Below are 19,108 nucleotides of genomic sequence, written 5' to 3'. Positions count from 1 at the left end.
AAGGGTGCCGCGGCAGCACGAGCCAACAGTCGCTGGCGCGGTTGTGGCGGCGGCGGGTCTGTGAGGAGAAGCGGCCGCGGCCCCCCTGCGCCCCCAGCCATGGCCCTGCCCGCGGCCCGCCGGGCCCCTGTGAGCGCCGCTCCTGCCGCGGGGGGGGGGGGGGGGGGGCAGTCGGGGGAGTGAGGGGGCGAAGGTTGGTGGGAGCAGGGGGGGGAGGGGACGAAGGGGGGGAGGGGGCGAAGGGGGGGCAAGCGGGGCGATGGGAGAGGGGGGAAGGTGGGGGGGGCAGGCACGGCAGTGGGGGGCGGTGAGGGGGGGCGGGCGGGCACGCAGGGCGATGGGAGAGGGGGGAAGGGGGGGCAGGCACGGCGATGGGAGAGGGGGGAAGGGGGGGGCGGGCACGGCGATGGGAGAGGGGGGAAGGGGGGGGCAGGCACGGCGATGGGAGAGGGGGGTAGTGAGGGGGGGCGGGCGGGGAGCGAGGGGGCGAAGGTGGGGCGGGGGGGCCGCCCGGGAGCTCTACCGCTCCCTCCCTCAGGCAGCTGCGCTGGGGCCGCGGGCGGGGCAGGGTCTGCCCGGCGCTGAAGTAGCGGGGGGGGCTCTCGGCGCTTTGTCTGTCCGGGAGCCCCCCGGTGCTTTCGCACAGGGCAGCGGCCGGAGTGGAGTGGAGCGGGGGGAGGAGGCCGGGGCCGCGCTGAGGGCGGGCGGGCGGATGCGCTGCCCCGCTCCCCCCGCGGGGCGCTGCACCTGGCCTGGGCCGCCCGCTCCTCCCCCTCAGGGTGCGGGAGGGAGAAAATCCAAACTGTCTAACGGGAGGTGCGAGAAGGGAACACCAGAGCCTGTTTCTGTGCTCATTTGCCCAGTGGGTTGAACTAAACTTTGTGAGAAGCTCTTGAAACGTGATGGTTTCGTTGCTGTGTGCAACAAAGGGTGTTTACTTTTGCATGCATAACGTAACTCGGTAATTTGTGTGGCATGTATTTAATAAAGAAATAGTGCTGTTTGTGGGAATACTGCTGTAGTTACAAAGCGTGTAAATAAGTAAGTAGTAGGCAAGCACTCTAACCTTAAAAAGTTGTCAGTGGGGAAGAAGGAGATAGGGTGCATTGCTCTAATCTTGAAACACAGTTTCAGGGAGCACAGTACTCTGAAATCTCTGCTGAAGAGGTTTCTTCCCTGAGCATGTGTGAACAGGTAGAAAATAAAAACAGGTTGAGTAGTGGATAGCACGCACAGAGGCACATTGGTACAGTGGTGATAAGTGTATGATGGAGTTAGGCATCTGAAAATGAAATAAAGCTGGTCCTCTGACTCTTAAGCTGCAATTTTACTGGTTTAGGTCACTAGAGGAGTGGAGAATGCTGCACCTGAACTTAAAAGTAAAGCCAAAACTCACCTTGTTGGCAAAAGGGCTGCTTTGGAAGAAATAGGCAATAAAGTTGCAACAAGAGGAACACGTATAGCTAAGGTAAAGAAACATCTGACATCCATCTGTATGGAAAAAAAGCTGGTTTACTAACTTTGTACTAATAGTAATTGTTTTCACTACAGAAATCGGAATGCTCCAAAGCATCCATAAAGCCTATGAAAGGCCCTAGTAAGACAACAAATGTAAGTGTACTGCCTAAGCCTCCAGGTACTGTGAAGCAAGCAGTCGAAGCTGCAGTTCCAAAGGTAGGAAGTAGTGTGATACTGTTCTGACTCTTAATTTGACTTGTGAGTTAAAGCTCTAACTTCAGAATAGTTTGTTTGTAGATGTATCTCATTTCCTTGCTGAAAAAGCAAAGCTTCTGTACTGAGGTTTTGGTTTAATGCATGTTGTGTTTAAAGGATAACGCTGAAGTGACAGAACTAGCTGTTGAAGTACTGGATTAAGTTTCTGCTTTAGCTGGCAGTTACTACGTCTTCTGATTCTGTCAGTGTGGCATCTTGGTGAAAGCTTGCCACGCTAGAGTGCAAGCTCCGTTCCAGCTTCTCTTAAGAAATTGTATCAGTAGCTGGAAAAATGTGGAAACAAAGGAATGCTGCAGGTAAAACAGGAGATACATAAGCACTATGATTTGTTCTGTAGGTTCTGTCTCCTGTCCCTATGGATGTATCTATGCAAGAGGAGGATTTGTGCCAAGCCTTCTCTGATGTGTTGCTCAACAACGTAGAAGACATTGATGCTGAGGACGGGGGGAATCCCCAGCTGTGCAGTGACTATGTAAAAGACATCTACCTGTACCTGAGAGAGCTTGAGGTATGACATGGTGAGTCTGGGCTTCTGCAGCGTGGTGTCAGCCCTGGTGCTCACACAGCTCTCTCTCCACAGCTGCAGCAGTCAGTCCGCCCGCATTACCTCGATGGGAAGATGATCAACGGGCGCATGCGTGCAATTTTAGTTGACTGGCTTGTCCAGGTCCACTCGAGGTTCCAGCTTTTGCAGGAAACACTGTATATGTGTGTGGCAGTTATGGATCGCTTCTTACAAGTAAGTAGGATATTTTTCAACTCCCATTTGGATTAGGAGACTTGCTCCATGACTGTGCTTTTAAAGGAGTTTAATCTATGACCCTATGAAATCTGCTCTTTGTGCCAGAGCTCTGTAAAATGTAGCATCTTAGCTCTGAGGCTCCAGTCTTCTGTCAGTATGGGGACACTTCTGACTCCAAGTGGAAAATCTCATTGACATTATAGGAATTAACATTGTCATACTGCTATGTTAAACTGATAAATTAGAATCTGTTTATCTAGAGTTTGACGTTTTGGGTCTTGTTTTTTAAATTACTATATTGCAGAGTCATCCAGTACCTCGTAAGAGGCTTCAGCTGGTGGGTGTAACAGCACTGCTTGTAGCTTCAAAATATGAAGAGATGTTCTCTCCTGATGTAGCAGACTTTGTTTACATTACTGACAATGCCTACACCAGTGATGAAGTTAGAGAAATGGAGATTACTATTCTTAAAGAGTTAAACTTCAGTTTGGGACGACCTCTTCCAATTCACTTCTTAAGGAGAGCATCAAAAGCTGGGGAGGTGGGTACTTGTCCTCATTATCTAGAACTTCCCTACATGTTTAAAGTCTATTAGGATCACTTCTGGCATTTTTATCATGGGATCTTGTTTTCTGCTTACATGCTGGATTGAGAAATACTCAGCCATGTAACTCCACCATGTGGAGTAATGTGACAGCATCCCCGTGGCAGCCAGTAGCTGTTCACATTTGTATGTACTGGGGTCTGTGTTCAGTCTTAGTGGCAGTAATTTTACTGTTAGAGTAAACACACCTAGAGCAGAACCCTTGCTCTTAGAGTGATCTTTTTGTCTGGTGATGAGGGTATTCCCTAGTAAAAGGGCAGCAGTGTTGCAGTTACTCATAATTTTTGGGTGCAAGTGTTGCATTATTTAAGAATCAAAAGGTAGTCTTTGATCAGACCCTTTTTCCCCACCTCAGTGGTTACATTTGACCGAAGTGTGCACACTTGAAGTGGGCTACAATGGCCTTCACAGACCACTGGGTAACACTTGGCGTTGGCTGCCTGCTTTAAGAGGGATTCATTAAGTCATCTCACACTTCCCCCTGCTTAGTGTGTTACAGAGGGAGCGCATGGATCCCTGGTTGGGCTGTTCACATCCCTCACTTGACTTCTTGTGTCTGAACTCTGGCTGGCTGCTGGACTAGACTTGGTCTCAATTCTGAGATGAGCTGTTCAGAGTATGGTTGTTAGACCTTAGTAACTGTTTTATCCGTTAATGAATGCAATAAACAATCCTGAATTACTGTGGTGAGGTGAATTTAAACTGTGGATTAACAAATTTGTCAATCTGGTAGGCTGATGCTAAGCAACATACACTAGCAAAATACCTAATGGAGCTGACGCTGATCGACTATGACATGGTTCACCATCGTCCATCAGAGATCGCAGCTGCTGCCTTGTACTTGTCCCAAAAGATTCTGGGACCTAATAAATGGGTGAGTGGTTTAGTCAGAGTCATTGTCAAGATTGTTTTCCTTCAGTTAATTGAACTAAAAGAACTACTTCAGAAAATTGCATTTAAGTCAGTAATAATGCTGGTGATCAAAGGACTCTTGGACAGCCTGATGCGTAGTAGCAGGTAGAAAAAGGAACATACCACCAAAAACTTTGTGTCTTTTTCTGTGTGAACACTGTGGTACAAAAGGGTTTTTTTCTCTCTAAAGTATTGAGTTACAGGAGGCCACGCTGTAAACAGAGGTAGATTTTTGTAATTCTCACAGTACATGTAGAATAATGAAATCGTGGACCATGAATAGTGCATTGTGATTCAGGTAGTGGTTACTCTTGCAAGGGTTGCAGCTTTTATCCTCGGGGCAGTGTAATGTGGATGTTGGCACTGGCGTGCCCAGACCTCTGCTGCACACCACCAGTGACTGGGGATGTTGCCTGGAGTGACAGTACTGGAGTTCCTGGCACACAAGGCTGGTGTGGGAAGCTCGGGGCGTTTGCTGCCCGAAGGGACTGTGCCTCGAACAGCAGTGCCCGTTTGATCAGTCTCCTCTGTTCTTACCCTTACGCTGCAGGGTACGAAGCAGCAGTACTACACAGGGTACGCAGAAGACAGTCTTGTGATGACTGTGAAACATATGGCCAAGAATGTGGTCAAAGTAAACGAGAAGTTAACAAAATACACCGTAAGTATAGCTACTTAAATCTTTTTAATGTTTTAGAAATACCTTTGCTGCATATTATGGCTCCTTGGGTCAATGTTCTGTATGTTATCTTAAAGCATGTGCTATTCTGACAAGCCTCTGAGAGGATGTTACGTTAATACTACTATAAGACACTGTAGACTAACTGTTCTTGCTCCTTTGCAAGCTGGTTCCCTTCTAACCTTGTTTGTTTGGTTGTTGTGCAAGCAGTTGGGCTAACTGACTCAAAATTATCTGTCTGAACATCAATACTGTACATGTGAATCTTTTATAACACTGTCCCTTTATCTCTGCAGGCTATAAAGAACAAGTATGCAAGCAGCAAACTACTGGCCATCAGCACAATTCCGCAGCTGAGTAGCGAGATCATCAAGGACCTGGCTTCCTCACTCCTATGAAACCCCAGGCAGCCCAGTCCTGACGGTATATGCACTTTGTCCATACTTGCCTAGGGAGGCAAAACTACTGCTCCTTGTACATAGCATTCCAGCCTCACCACAGGCATTTCAGACTCACTCGGAAAGTGAAATTTTAAACTTCCTTTGTAGTAAAACACTCTACCTAGAAATAAAGCTCATCTCTTAAAAAAAAAAAAAAAAAAAAAAAGAATAGTATTGTGACTGTGAATCTTTATGGCACTATGTAGCCATGTCTACAGTCTAATGTTGGAGCAGGACAGTTGGCTAAACGGGTGATTGATACAGCTTTCTGTTTGATGGGGATGATTATTCTAAGTGGTTGTTTCCAGTGAGACTTTCAGAGCTTTGTAGCAGGTTATGTTTAGTAACTTGTTGGTTTCATTCTTAAAGAGCAGGCAGACAGTTCATCTTTTCTTGGTGTACCTTAAAAGATGCTAAATATGTACTTTATTTCAGTGCCTCGTCCCAGAGGAGTATATAGGAATCTCTGTCTTCATAGTTTGTTGCCTTCAGGTTTGGGGAAGGAAGTAGGCTGGCTGGAACAGGTGTTAGTTAGCCTTGTAATTGGGGGTGTTCAGGTGAATAGTGTGCTCTCTGTGTACCTACACGGAGGGCACAAAGGTGGGAAGGAGTCTCCTGTGGTGCTGACAGCCACTGTGTGCAGGGGCTGCAGGTGTGGAACTGTACGTGGGATGGGACCTTCCGAACCAGCCCAGCTCTTAAAACCTCCTCCACTTCTTGGGCAGAAAAACCCACCCTGCCTTTTCATTGCCTGTCCACTCACCTGCCCCCAGTAACCTGTACCAACGTTTTGCTTTCCTTTGTTTGTAATACCAGTACCTGTACATGTGCTCAAGGAATACAAGCATGTAAGTAATGCAACTTGTCTGCCTCAAGACATCCTTTAAGGCTGTTTGTTAACTTGGTTCTTCTTGTGTACATAAAGTTCCGCTGCAGACCCTTAGGTATTCTCTTAAGTTAACACTGAACTCACTGCCTCCCTTGTGCCAGCGTCTCCTCGCCCGAGCACGCTGGCTGGCAGGTAGGAGGCAAGAACCCACCACCACGGAAATGGGCTGGACCTCGCCGCTCCCCTGGCAGAGGGATGTTGGAGCTACAGGGCTTCATCTTGAGCAGGAGGTTTTTCTCTCCCATAGGACGCCGCCTGCGGCAGCACTGCCTGTGGGACTGAGGCCCCAGCGTCCAGCAGAGCTGCTGCAGTCAGCCAGCTCTTAAAGGTGATGGTGTTGAACTGTGCCCAAGTTACACTTGGTTTGTGACCTGGGCAGTTCTGTAGGAGGGGGGGGATTCAAGACTTTTAGCTCTGTCTTAAAGCTTATGCAACTTCTTAATACTGCCATATGCGGGGTTTTTAACTGCTCTTAAGAAAAAATGTAACGCAGTGCACTTCAGCTGGGCACAGTGAAAAGGGTTTGTGTGGAGCCAAGGAAGGGGAGTTTTTTCTTTATAAATTGGTGTAGTAAAATCCAGCAGATGCTTTTGTGAAGGGATGTGTTTGCACGTGTAACTGAAAACAAACTGCACAGACCTGTTCAGCAAACTGCTTCTGGAGTTTTATTTTATGGAGGTTCCAAAGGCAAAGCCTGAATGCTGATAACTGGATGGCAAGCAAGAGCCACTCCGGTGCGGAGGGAATGAGACTTAGTAACGCTTCTGCCACTTAGAAGGAGTAGTGCATATCTGTAAGTACCTGGCATAAAAATTCTAGTAGAACTACTTCATGAATAAGAACAGTGAAATACTACATTGTACATTCATAGGTGTTTCTATCATACTCAGTTTTATATACAGTCTATGATCTGTTTCTATAAATGTACAGCTCTGCATAAAGACACTTCCTATAACAGGTAGAGCATTAAACAAATCCAACATGGGCCAGCCATATTATAATATAAATCTTGAAGGCAACATTGTTTAGCATACAGTACTATGTGTGTTTGCTGTTCTAACGTCTTGCAGTGCCTGTTGGGAGTCCCCTAAACACAAACCAGTTCCATCACAACTCTGTACAGAATTACTTAAATACACCATCACAGTAGGTTTTCTGATGGTAAATGTGCCAAATGAGCCTGTATCTTTCTGGCAGGTAGCAGCATACTCAGCGTGTTCCCGGAACAATCTGCATTAGAGGAAATGTGCACTTAACTGTCTTCAGTAGGTAATCACAGAGATTACTGACACTCAGCTGAAGGCACTTATGGAATACACCCCTTTGAGGGTCCCTGGCCCCAGACTGCCAGGCACCTTGCTGTTTCATGAGGATGGGAGGTTATTCTTCGCTCACTAGGTGTTAAAACCAGGTTTTAAATACAATAAATAATAGGTGGGTATGACCATTGCTCTATTATGCTTCTGAGACAAAAGATCAAAGTCTGTGCTGTGGGTAATTTTCTTCCTGCTCATATACAACATTACTGGTGAAAATACTGCTGAGAATGGCAGATCTCAGAAGAACAGTGTCCTGAAGGCAAGAGAGATCATCTTCAACACAGGGACCTTTGTGCCAATTTTTGTCTGGCAGTCTTTTATATCTTGGTGACATAATTGTTAGGAAACAGACCTTGTTTCCCTCGTAGTCTTCCTGTCCACCAGCCAGAGGGATCTAGGATAAAGCAAGCAAAGGAGGTTTTAGTGAGGTTCTGTAGACTTTATGTATGTTTTTTGAGGCAGCCTTGCAGAGCTGGTCCATCCACACAGCGAGAGCTTTCTTGTGAAGGTTGGAGGAGAAATGGAGAACCTGAGCTGGGTAATCTTTTGGTCACATCACTATCTGCCTTACGCCTCATGAGGTTGCTTTGGAGACCCAAGTGCTTGCTTGCTTTTTGCTTCTTGTGCTGTAGCTGTAGTTTAGGCTAGAGCCTGTGATAGAATTACTAACTAAACGTACAGATCTGCAGTACCAAGTAACGAATAGGTCCTGATCTGTCTCTGAGGTAGTTTTCAGTGAACAGGTTTGATGGTGTGGGTGGGAAGGCTTTTCTGCTCCCTGAGCTGTCACAGACATTTGCAAGCCTGGGAAGGGAAGGGAACTGTGGGGTGGCTCCAGAAGTCACGTCCTGAGGGCTTGCGACAGCATGCCTTCAGGATTGGCACTGCAGTAACAATCTCTTCTCTCTACGTACCTTCTTTAATTATATCGATCACGTCGTTGGCATTAAAGCTGAGTTCGTCCGTGTCCTGAGCATCGTAGGCGTACCGTGCCCTGCACTGTGGTACCTGGGGCTTGGGTTTTGGCTGTGGTTTAGGCCTTCCTCCAGCTGGGGGGGGGCGGTTGGTCGTCTGCCTGCGAACACTAATGGGACAAAAAATGTTAACGCACTTCAAAGCTTACAACCTGAACCTAAGCTTTAGAATCCATTCATTAGGGCAGAGGGATTGATAAAAGAGTATCCCAGAACAAGGGAAAAAGGGATTCTCTTAAATGCCACAACAGTTACAAACAGCAACGTGAGACTTCCCTGTGAAAGGGACAGAGTTGCTGTTTCTTTCCTACTGAAATGGATGAACAGGTGCTTCCAAACAGCAGTTCAAATACATAAAGACATTTTAGTGCTCAGGCTGGAATGTAAACAAATGTGCACATGCAGTTCATGCATCTTGGCATCTACACAGCTTAGTCGGTCTCTCCCCGTGCCCCAACTTCACCAGGGATTTAGTTTCCAGTATTAAAAACAAAGTTCTAGCTCACAGGTTTGCTACTTTACCATTCTTGTGACTAAGCTGTAAGAGAGACTGCATCTCTTTTAAGTTGCCTCAGATTCCAGGGCCGTCTATGGACTGGTTCTGTTACAGTCAACTCTGAAGCAGCAGGGGAGATGCTGCACAAACTCTTTGTCACAGCTGTGACCACTCCAAAGATTAGGAAGGGGAAAGAGGGAAGAAATGCATTTTGCCAGCTCATCAGCTAATAAAGGCTGGAAGAGAGAACAGGTATTAGATGTGTCAGTTTTAAGTAAATAAAAAATAATTGTGCTGAATGACTGAAAACGTTGCAGTGACGTGGAGGAAACTGAACCAATTGTGTCATGTAATGCCATGGTGACATCAGACAGCTCTTGCAGTTGTGTACACTTACTTACATGAGGGCCTAGACTTCTGTCAGTCTGTCTCTGCCTAGTTCTAAGTTTGCATAGTAACCTGCACCAGAAAGGAGCTTTGAGGTACAGATTAACAGCACTTCAGTTTGAAACTTCTCTCCCAGAAGAAAGGATTTTCTCCTTTTGTTCAGCATGTATTGACTTTGCTTGGCCTAGGGTATGTTGTGAAGCCCAGATCTAGGAATGGAACTAAAAGAATTCAGAGCAAGTCTTGGAAAAACAGCTCAGCGTTTCTGCAACCAGAGCAGAAAAAAACATCTGTTTTGCTGGTAGGAACATGGTGTTTTTAAACCTGGTCTTACACTGGATTACCAGCCCTAGCTACAGGTTAAAGCGGGACCTCCTCAACATCTTGGCTAAAACCACACCTCATTCGAAGCCTTAAAAATCCCATCTAGCGCCTGTGGGTCTGTAATACCAAACTCACAAGTCTTCCAGCTCCCTCGCGTGCCGGGAGCGCTAGCGCTGGCGCTTCTGAAAAAGCACCGCGGTGCTGCCGCGGGCCGGCGCCCCGGGCCCGCTGTACCGGCACTTCCTCGGCGCCGCTCGCGCCGTGCGGCTCCCCCAGGTGTGGCCGTGGCCGGGAACGCGCTGCAGCACCCGGCGGCCGCTCCCGCGGGCTCGGGGCCGCGCCCGGACACCGCCCGCGGCGGGACCCGGGGCAGGGCCCGGCCCAACGCGCCTGCGCGGCCGCCGGCACCCGGGGGCGGGGCCGAGCGCCGCCACTGCCACCAGGCGGCGCGCGCCACGCGCGGGAGGGCGGCCCCGCGCGCTGGGGGCGGGGCCGCGGCGGAGAGCGGCGGCAGGGGCTGGCCCTGGCCCCGCCCCCAGCGGCGCCACGCGGAGCCCGGCGCGGGCGGCGCCGTCACACCGCGGGCGGCGGGCAGCGCCAGCAAAGCCCCGGACACGCCGCGCCAGGATACTTCGGCTCCCCGGGAGGCCGCGCGGATGCAGAACCCAGCGGGCGGGCACTTTCCACCGGCTCGGACCAAAATACCGCCTTACGCTTCAGGAAATCAGAGCCAGCAGACTGGCAGGGTGCACCAGGCAGGCAGCAACCTGCACACGGAAATGTCTGAGAAATTACCTGGCCAGGTCCCTCTCAGGTGTTCCCGCTTTGCTGCTGCATGTCGCCTACAGCTCTGGCTTCGAGAGAAATTAAACAAACCACAACAAAACCAAAAGAACAACTGCTCCATCTAATCACTCAGAAATATTTCAGGGCTGAGAGGAAATATATTAAGGGGCTGCAGAGAGTCAGGTGAACGTTTGACACGATTTCTCCCGAACTACCCCAAGTGCAAGCGCTTCCATGGCTGGTAAAATGACCTGCTGTCAGGCCTGGGCGCCTGGGTCATAACTGACACAGCACAGGGTGAAAACAGGTGCCTGCTTAAGTGTTACTGAGCAACAACAAAGATCCCTGAATGTGGCGTGTCACTGCTGTGTTAGGACAGTGGACAAGGCATGATAAGGGGAAAGAAAGGGATATTAGAATGGGATGGTGGGAGACTTTGAAATCCTTGGGCAGTTTCTTAGGCAAAATCCTTACTACAGGAATGTCTCTGGGTTTACTTCAGACTTTCCCATCCCCTTCAGGGGTATCTGGTGCTCTAGTTGCTGTGGTAAGCAGAGGCTCAGACTCTGCAATGAGCAAATGAAGCCAATTGCTGTGGGCGGGGGGGGGGGGGGGGGGGGGGGGGGGGGGGGGGGGGGGGGGCTGTCTCACTGCAGGGGGATAACGATCTGTTGGGAGAGAGGGAAAGGGAGAGGGCGTTCGGAGAGAGGGAAAGGGAGAGGGCGTTCGGAGGAAGAGAAGCCGAGGAGGACACTGAACTGTAATTCAGTAAGAAAGAACCTGCTAATACAGTTCTCAGCAGGGAAAGCCAGAACTACTTCTTGTTTCTCCTCTCAGTATTAGCTGGACAGAGAATGATGTGGCTTGTTCAACATAACACAGGGCTTTGCTACTTAACGAGGAGGTATTTATCACGTGTTGTTTACTTGAAGCGCTGTTGACTATAGAATTGTGTCTGCACTAACATTACTAGGCAAAGTCACTGCACATTACCACGGTGGGGTTTTATCCTTCTGCTCACATAACCTTCCTTGTTGGTTTAATAGGCTCTGGGACAACCAACTGTTACTAACAGCAATTGCTCTGAGACTTCATTACATCAGAAATCAATCACACAAATAGGAAGTCATCAGCAATAAGAAACACAAACTGCTTATTCAAAAGCAGATTATTTCTTTTTTCTTGCTATAATTGCTGAATAGGCAGCAGTCTTTGACAATTAAGTGGCACTTAATCTCTCACTACAGTAAAGCTCCACTAATGCTCTACAAGAGAGTAGAATATAGGGGTTGAGTTAAAATAGAAACTGTTCAGTCATTGAAAAACTTAAATTTTCATAAAGCCTTTAACATTCTGGAGGACTAAGGTCCCATAAATATTTGACAGAAGACTTCTGTCTTCATGTCCACAAATCAAGAGGTTTTGCCTGCTTCTGGATTTTCAGTCAAGATCTGGAGCATCTGGTTTCAGAGCTGAGAACAACTTGTTCTGCTTCCCTCTACTAAGCCCTTATCTCTTGGTTCCATCTTTCTGCTACTTCTGATGATTGTTTTGACGCTTTTGACTCTTGCCTATTGGGAAATACCTAGTTACAACATTAAGACATCTCCACCCCCAAATCTTGTACGATTGTCATAGTAACATTCTGGAAGGCTGCAGCTTAGAAGTCCAAATGATGCTGAAATAATCTTGAAAGTCACGCTGCCAAGCTTTCCTCCTAAAAGAAGTACAAGTCTGGTATATGAGTCAGGAATCAAGAGCTGAAACAAAAGGACTATTAGCCAGCATTTCTGGGCATGACAGTTGCCATAAAATATCACATCTACTGTCTATGATCTGTAAACCAGAAGGAAAAGAAGGTCTAGTTAAATATCCTTAAGTAGGAGGTACCATGCGAATTTAAGATATTAAACTAAAACTGGTTCCCTTTCATTCCTAAAGGCCTATGGTGGAATATGTGTTTTGAAATCCTATGGAAAATGATGACACCTTCTGAGTACAGCTCAGTAGCACAATCTGGTCAACTATGTGCAAAACAGAAGCTTATCAGTCATGAACAGTTTGAGTGTGTAAGGTGTTTACAAAATCAACACTTTCTCAGATTTAATGTAAAAATCTTACCCAGCTGCTCCTTGGTCAGGTACTTTCAGGAAATCTAAACTTTCTGGTTGCTGTGAAATCTTGCCTGATCCTCCCGACAGCTGCCGTGGTAAGGTTGGTCGTGTCATATTTGTATACAGGTTTTTCTGATTGGCCCGTTGATTTCCTGGGACATGGGCAAGTGGTACAAACTGTGGAGGATTTATTACTCCATTTTGCTGCTGACCTAGAAGTAAATAAAGTGTGAACAACACATCCAGTCCAAACTACAGCTCAATAAAGGGAACCTTTTCCTTGTGCTGATGGCTCAGCTGTGAGCAAGACTCAGCTATCAAGGAACTTGAAAACAAAATAATGTTGAAATCTTCAAAATTTGATTTATAGAGTTTCAGGTCTGATGGCAATCTATTTTGGGTTCATGTCTTCATAGACTTGTGCTCGAGTATAAGCCATGTGCCTTCAGTGTTACAAGCAAGCAAGAGGATTAGCTCTCAGCTGAATTCAACCTTACTAGTGTTAGCTAGAATGTAACCACCACACCTCTACTTCAGACACTGCATAAAATTTTATCCTGATGAGGGTTGATCTAAAGCTAGCTAGAATTGCTGGGGATCTCTTTTTCTTCTAAAGTTCAAACTCTGTTCAGCTCCCTGAATACTGGGTAGACTGGTTTTAAGTTGCTATAAATTTATATTTTAACAAGCAAGGGGTTTTTCTTGTGGGTTTGTTTGTTTTGGTGTGGTTTTGTTTAAAAAAAAAAAAAACACACAAACCTGGCTGCTCCTTTGATAGCTCAAAAGTTTGAATTTTCTAGGTGATGACAAGAGTAAATGGCTTTAAATAATTACACCTCTAACTTGAATATAAAACAAACCCACACATATCTGAGCTACCTGCAGGATCAGGGCTTAAGGAGGTCAGTTCTGCACACTTTACATTCCTGAAACTGCCACTGACTTAAATGGAGCTGTGCTTATATTAAAAGTCAGATTGCTTAATGCTCTCCTTTTTCCATTGTGATTATGCCTGTTGAAAACTAGCAGAATGAATAGCTGTGCAGAGAGGAAAGAATCCATAATCATGACACTGGGAAAAACCTTACTGCATTCTTTGCTTCTGATATTCTCTTGATACTGTGGCAGAGCTTAAGCAGTCACAAACTCATACATAAAACTCACTTTCAGACCCAAGCTAGTATGGCACATGCGTTATGGTTATATAAATAAAGGTTCGTTTTGTTCTGAACATTTACATAACAGTCTGTTCAGCAACAGGACCGTTAATTTCAAAACAGATGTGAAAACAGCAGAATACATTTCAAATGATCAAAGATGACAGCCCACAGTGTTACTTCCCCATATTGTGAGGGCAGGATGGAGAATTGTTTGTGACTTCCAAGGAGGAATATGCCCAAATCATGCAATTGCCTCAGACTCCTTGAAATTCTGGACAATATAATTGGAACTCTTTTTTAACACCTGTCTCCAATTGTCTTTTTCCAGCTATAATTGGCTACTTTACAAAAGAGTTTGAATTAAATAAAAACGATCCAAACAAAAAAAAAAAAAAAAACAAAAAAAAAAACACGTTATGGTAATTGATTTGAGGTTGGTATGAAAAGACTTCTACTCACTTTTTAAACATGACCCTAATACAAAAGGGTCAACACAGCATTTAGCTTCAGCAGTTACTGGACACTGGAGCATGGTTTCACAGGTCCATGAACACTCAGTTCAACTCTACAGCTGAACCCTTGGGACATGCTGGGTCAATAGAATATTGTTCCCTCCTCCAAGTTCATAGGCTAAAATGATTTTTTTCTCTCTAGGGCAGAGGTGAAACACCCTAATGACATCAATCCCATGCAGAAAGTTAGCCCAGTGTCTTGGCACACACAGAGACAGGCTGTTCTAACGAGGCCTTTCTGATGACCTGTCCGTCCAGGAGCTTCATGAGCACTGGGCGACAGACCACTGTGCTGCAGGCATGGGCACCCTCGGGTGCCTGGGACTTGCCTGCAAATCTACATCCAAAGGCCTTACCTACACGAGGCAAGTTTGGGCTTGGGCTGCAGGCACAAGGCTTCTTCAACCGATTTTTTGGTCTTTTTTATGTAGCTATAAAAATGCCAAGAGAATTTTTGAAAATACTAAAACCCGCTTTCCTGACCAAGACTGGTTGCACACCCAACTTAGGCCATTAGCACTGTGCTTCTCAATAAACAGCAGCTGACTGAAAGAGAACCCTTTGTTAAAAATAAGTACTCTGGGAGCACGAGTGAAAGAATAACTTGGGAAATGTTGAGTCAATGGAGTATTGTTCTCCCTTCTGAGTTCACAGGCTAAATTAATTGTATCTCTCAAGGGCAGAAGTGAAACACCCTAATGACACCAATCCCATGCAGAAAAAGCCATGCTGCTTACTGATAGGCCACAGCATCCAGCATACACAGAAGCTGTTACAGTGAGACATAAATTGCATTCTACTGTTTACTGGTACCAAAAGCAGCTTCATTGCAAAGCATTTTCTATGGCTTGGTAAGTGTGGAGCTTTTATCCTTGAAAGGAAAGTGGAGAAGGGTATGGGGTTAGTTTTAGATTCAGTGTGTCTTACACCGAGTGGCTGAACATGCCAGCGTCCATGACAACCAGGACACTTCTGGTGGAATAACAGTTTGACTGTCTGCAGACTCCCAAGAATACACTTCATAAAATACTTACAATGTGTGTTTTCCAGATGGAATCTTTTAAAGAGGATCTTAAACCTTTTCTATGATTTTTTTTTTATTGGGTAAAAATTACTAGATGACAAGAGTAAAGTGAAAGCCTGAATTTGGATTTTTGTTTTTGCCTAAGGCTAAGAGGACTTACCAGGAGGTGGTGGTGCAGCTCTCATAGGATAAGTCTGACTTTGAGACCTGTTGGAATACCCTCTACTTTGGGTAAGGTTCTGCCTGGTAGGACCTAAAAGAAACCAGCAACATTCTGTTACCCTTTCACAATTACATCAGTTAGCTAAGTCCTTCTGGCTGCCAGAGCCCTACTCTGTGATCAGAAAGAGCTCATCTTCAGGAACCGGACTCACACTACAGTGGTGGCCAGGTTGATCTAAAACTTCAGGTGCAACAAGGATGCCTAAGGTACATTCTCCCTTTCGTGGTCCTGTTCAGCCACGGGATATAAAGGAAAACTGTCTCAAGACCTACAGTAAATGAGGCCCAAAGGACCGTTAGCTTTATGAACTTTTTTCTAACCCACAGAGAGCTGGCACAGCCCTGCTTTTGACTCAGCACTTAGTATGATCTGAAGGTAGAAAATAAAACCTCAGAGGTTGGTGTACTTCCAGCTCAATCTCTGGTGATGTGCAGAGGTTACCTTTCTTCCTATCACAGCCTGTCCTGTATTGATGAGACCTTTCTTCATCAGCCAGGCTACAGGAACTGCAGGAGCTCAGAGCAGAAAGACACTTCCCCAGAACACTCGGCTGACTGTGCCCTTTGTCACATGATCACATGTCCTCATTTCTTCTGATGCAGGGCAAAGAATTTCAGACACTTCAGAAACAGTTGGTAGACAGTGAAAGTAACAAAATGCCAGCATGATTGCAAAGCAGTGAGGAATTCTGTATCATCAGGATCCATAGCTTGGATCTTCTTTAAGTTTTACAGACTATGCTGCGGCTACAGGCAAGTAAGGACAGAGTCAACCATTCTCTACATTTCTAAACCATTCACTAATTTCTAAAGGAAATTCATACTTACGTGAATTCTTTGGTAGCCCTGGTCCAATGCTGATCTGCAGCACTTTATTACTTGGCTTGAGAATGGCTGTATCTCCTTGGCCTTGCACAAATTGCACTTGTCGAGAACCACTGCTGCTCCAGGGCCCCCAACTCTCCTTTTTCAGCTTCACCTCAAGTCTAAAATAAGCACATGAACACATCAATAAAAAATCTTAAAGCACTTCTATGTCAAATTAGGACACTATCACTTGGCAGCAGATAGCTTAGAATATAAAAATATTATATTTTAGACTGAGAATCTGTATTCCCTGAGTGACTTAGCTGACATAAACCACCTAATTAAATCTCTTTTTCATGCTTTTTAAAATGTTGTTCTTAATTCATGTTTTAACCTCCCTGGTACAGCTAGCTACTCAAAGGAAGTTTTAAGATGCCCAGGAGAGGATGGAGATTGTAGTGAGCTCTGAAGAAGAGCAGAGATCTAAGAGATGTGTCTGTCAACAAACTCCACTGCCTCTGCAGCAGACTCTACTGGAGCAAGCTGCAGTGTTCCCTTCCTTCTTCCGTATATCCCATTAGATGTATATACATTAGATGTGCACATACACGTATACACATTGGCATGGATATGCCAATATGGGCTTTAGGAGTGGGTCTTGTGCATGTCTGGGAGTCAGTATTTTTGCATACATATCCTTCAATCTTTCCAGTTTTCATTTTTTTCCACACACACCTGTATTCTTCCCCAGCATTTCCACACTATCCATCTGCTCTGAACTGTACTCAGATATGAGCTAAGGAAATGATGGTTTGATTCTGGGCAAGACCCCAGAAGTGTAATACATTATATCTTACACGAACAAGATTTACTCCTGGTACTGGCTTTGGATTCCCAAGGTACAGAAGCACACACTACAGGAATGTTCCATGCTTCAGCTATTCTCCTACACCCTTTCCAAACCAAACTAATAATCTCTTGCTACCTTTCAGAATTCTTCCACTGTTTTGAAGGAAATAAAATAAACATACAAATCCAAGGCCTACTGTTGCTTAATGGGTAGGAGTGTTAAAAAAGCACATGTTTAGTGGGGTAGTTTCCAGCACATCCAACAGCTAAAATGCACATCACTCTGTAGCTCTTCAGGCTTGTTTCTAACAAATGTTTCCAATTTAATTTACTTGATGAAGCATATCCTTTAGAGTTATGCTTTCACCCTGCAGTCCTCTGTCCCCACAACAAACTCCAGAATGTCAGATTGTTACATGTGTCTCCAGCATTGTCTTGCAAACTCTTCATCGTGATGTTTTAACTCGTAGATCAAGGTCAAGGAGTTGGAAGAGGATGCCCCTGCCCGCGACAGCCAGCACAGAGGGAAAACCTGGGCTCTGGTTGCACATGGGCTGTGCAGAGCCTGGCCTGACCCCACTGGGGGCACTGGGCTGCTCTTTTAAAACAGCATAGTGTCAGAAGCTCAACAACCAGCACTCACTCATTTGCCTTGGCAGCAAGAACAAGGATTGTTTAGTCTTAAAAGCCCATTGAAAAAAATATAACTCACGTATTGCTAAATTTCAGAGGTAGTTTTCTTTGTGTTTTCTCTTCGTATCGCTTTGATAAGAGGCTTAAAAACTCAGTTTTGAAGACCGATTCAAGCAAACTATCATACTCCTGTTCATGTAGAATGAAAATGTCATCCTGCATGGGGCTGAAAAAAATCAGAGCATATACCCTACAGATTAAAATTTCATCAGCAAATACAGCCAGCATTATAATGACATATGCAGAGTACCCATGGTTAATTTTTAAAAACATAATAAAGTCCAAGCAGCACTAATTTTAGAGTCTTGCTTTTTGAGAACAAGTTTGGGTTTTTTTCAGTTGTTGATAATGGAATATCTGAAACAATCCTTTTTGAGAGACAGGAACACTACTTAGTCATTTTACAGTAATTACAGTTAGCAATAGAATATGTGCTATTAAGGTTACAATTGCAGTCCACCTCTTAAGTAATGGCAAAACTTGTGATTAGAGGTGAATTGGAAACTTGAAGGGTATTAAATTAAGACTGTAAACCAAAGCATGCAAATTCAGAATGAAAGCTTTAAATTTTCCATTGGCTTTATCTTGGACTGGTTTAACACAGTATCAAACTCACACATGTTGGGTTCCATTGCCACTTTTGGATTAACTCCTGTTTACACCTGAAGAAGCTGCAAACCACTTCACAGAAAATGACCCACATCAGCCATTTGCAAGGCTGATTCCTGCCCTTCCAGAATCCCCAGAGTAAGAACAGTTCTGTCACCTCCTAGCCAGGATTACTTTGTTCCAACATGCCTGTAATTTGTTTATATGTGTATCATTCTTCCTTTTAACAGCATGTTGGTGTACTTCCTAGCTAGAACTACACTGGTGCCTGTCTGCTGCTGCACCCTCTCCACAAAGGACGAAGCTTTCCAAATAAAACCTAAGACCTGAAAATGGTGGCCACGGGTCCCCCCCTTACTTCCTCACCTGAATAGCACACAAGCAACCACAGGATGTTCTCCTTCAATTTGCTGATCCCACAGTAAACTAACTGTATTTTGAAGCTGGTGAGCATCCTACTGGATGATCTTACAGAACCAGGTCACTGCATGGGTGCACAACACTAGATCAGACACAAGAAAATGGTGGGAGCATAGCGACCAAGGGAGGGGACAGCCCGTGGGCAGCCACCCACATCTGCATTGATTAGAAGTGACAAGAAACCTCTAACTTCATGTGTGATTTCCTAACCAGTTTAAATCAAGTCAACATTGTTGTGCCGTCAGCAGGGGCAGCCTTTCCTCTGCCTCTCACCCTTTTAAATTTATGCGCATTTCTGTTCCTTCCCTTCTGTTAGAATCCATCCCCGGCCCTTTCCTGGTAGACTAATTTTCTGCTTCCCTTACTTTTCAATGTCTCATCCATACCCCCAGGCAGCCACCCGAGTGCTAGC

The 19,108-nt window shown here is 45.7% G+C and overlaps 2 protein-coding genes across 3 annotated transcripts in view; one reads left to right on the top strand and one right to left on the bottom strand.

The window, feature by feature from the left end:
• Positions 1-24: 24 nt before the first annotated feature.
• Positions 25-5,269, top strand: CCNB2 (cyclin B2). Its single transcript, XM_074916640.1, has 9 exons — positions 25-129; positions 1,340-1,468; positions 1,552-1,674; positions 2,072-2,242; positions 2,315-2,473; positions 2,781-3,017; positions 3,814-3,954; positions 4,543-4,653; positions 4,968-5,269. The coding sequence occupies exons 1-9, from the start codon at positions 100-102 to the stop codon at positions 5,067-5,069; spliced, it is 1,203 nt and encodes a 400-aa protein (XP_074772741.1). The 5' UTR covers positions 25-99; the 3' UTR covers positions 5,070-5,269.
• A 25-nt stretch (positions 5,270-5,294) lies between these two features.
• MYO1E (myosin IE) overlaps positions 5,295-19,108 on the bottom strand; it is a 91,060-nt gene continuing 77,246 nt past the window's right edge. The window contains exons 23-28 of one of the 2 annotated variants that reach the window (XM_074916639.1): positions 17,687-17,833; positions 16,147-16,304; positions 15,257-15,349; positions 12,408-12,612; positions 8,234-8,403; positions 5,295-7,713 (exon numbers count right to left, since the gene is read on the bottom strand). In XM_074916639.1, the coding sequence (XP_074772740.1) occupies positions 7,637-7,713; positions 8,234-8,403; positions 12,408-12,612; positions 15,257-15,349; positions 16,147-16,304; positions 17,687-17,833 (850 nt within the window). In that variant the 3' untranslated portion in view covers positions 5,295-7,636. Of the gene's footprint in view, positions 7,714-8,233; positions 8,404-8,815; positions 9,026-12,407; positions 12,613-15,256; positions 15,350-16,146; positions 16,305-17,686; positions 17,834-19,108 lie in introns of those variants that run through there. The other variant, XR_012634451.1, reaches the window with a different exon arrangement.

This window comes from Athene noctua, chromosome 13, assembly GCF_965140245.1.
Source record: "Athene noctua chromosome 13, bAthNoc1.hap1.1, whole genome shotgun sequence".
Classification (NCBI taxonomy): domain Eukaryota; kingdom Metazoa; phylum Chordata; class Aves; order Strigiformes; family Strigidae; genus Athene; species Athene noctua.
The sequence above is the reverse complement of the archived record's forward strand: the minus strand, read 5'-3'. Positions and strand labels throughout refer to the sequence as shown.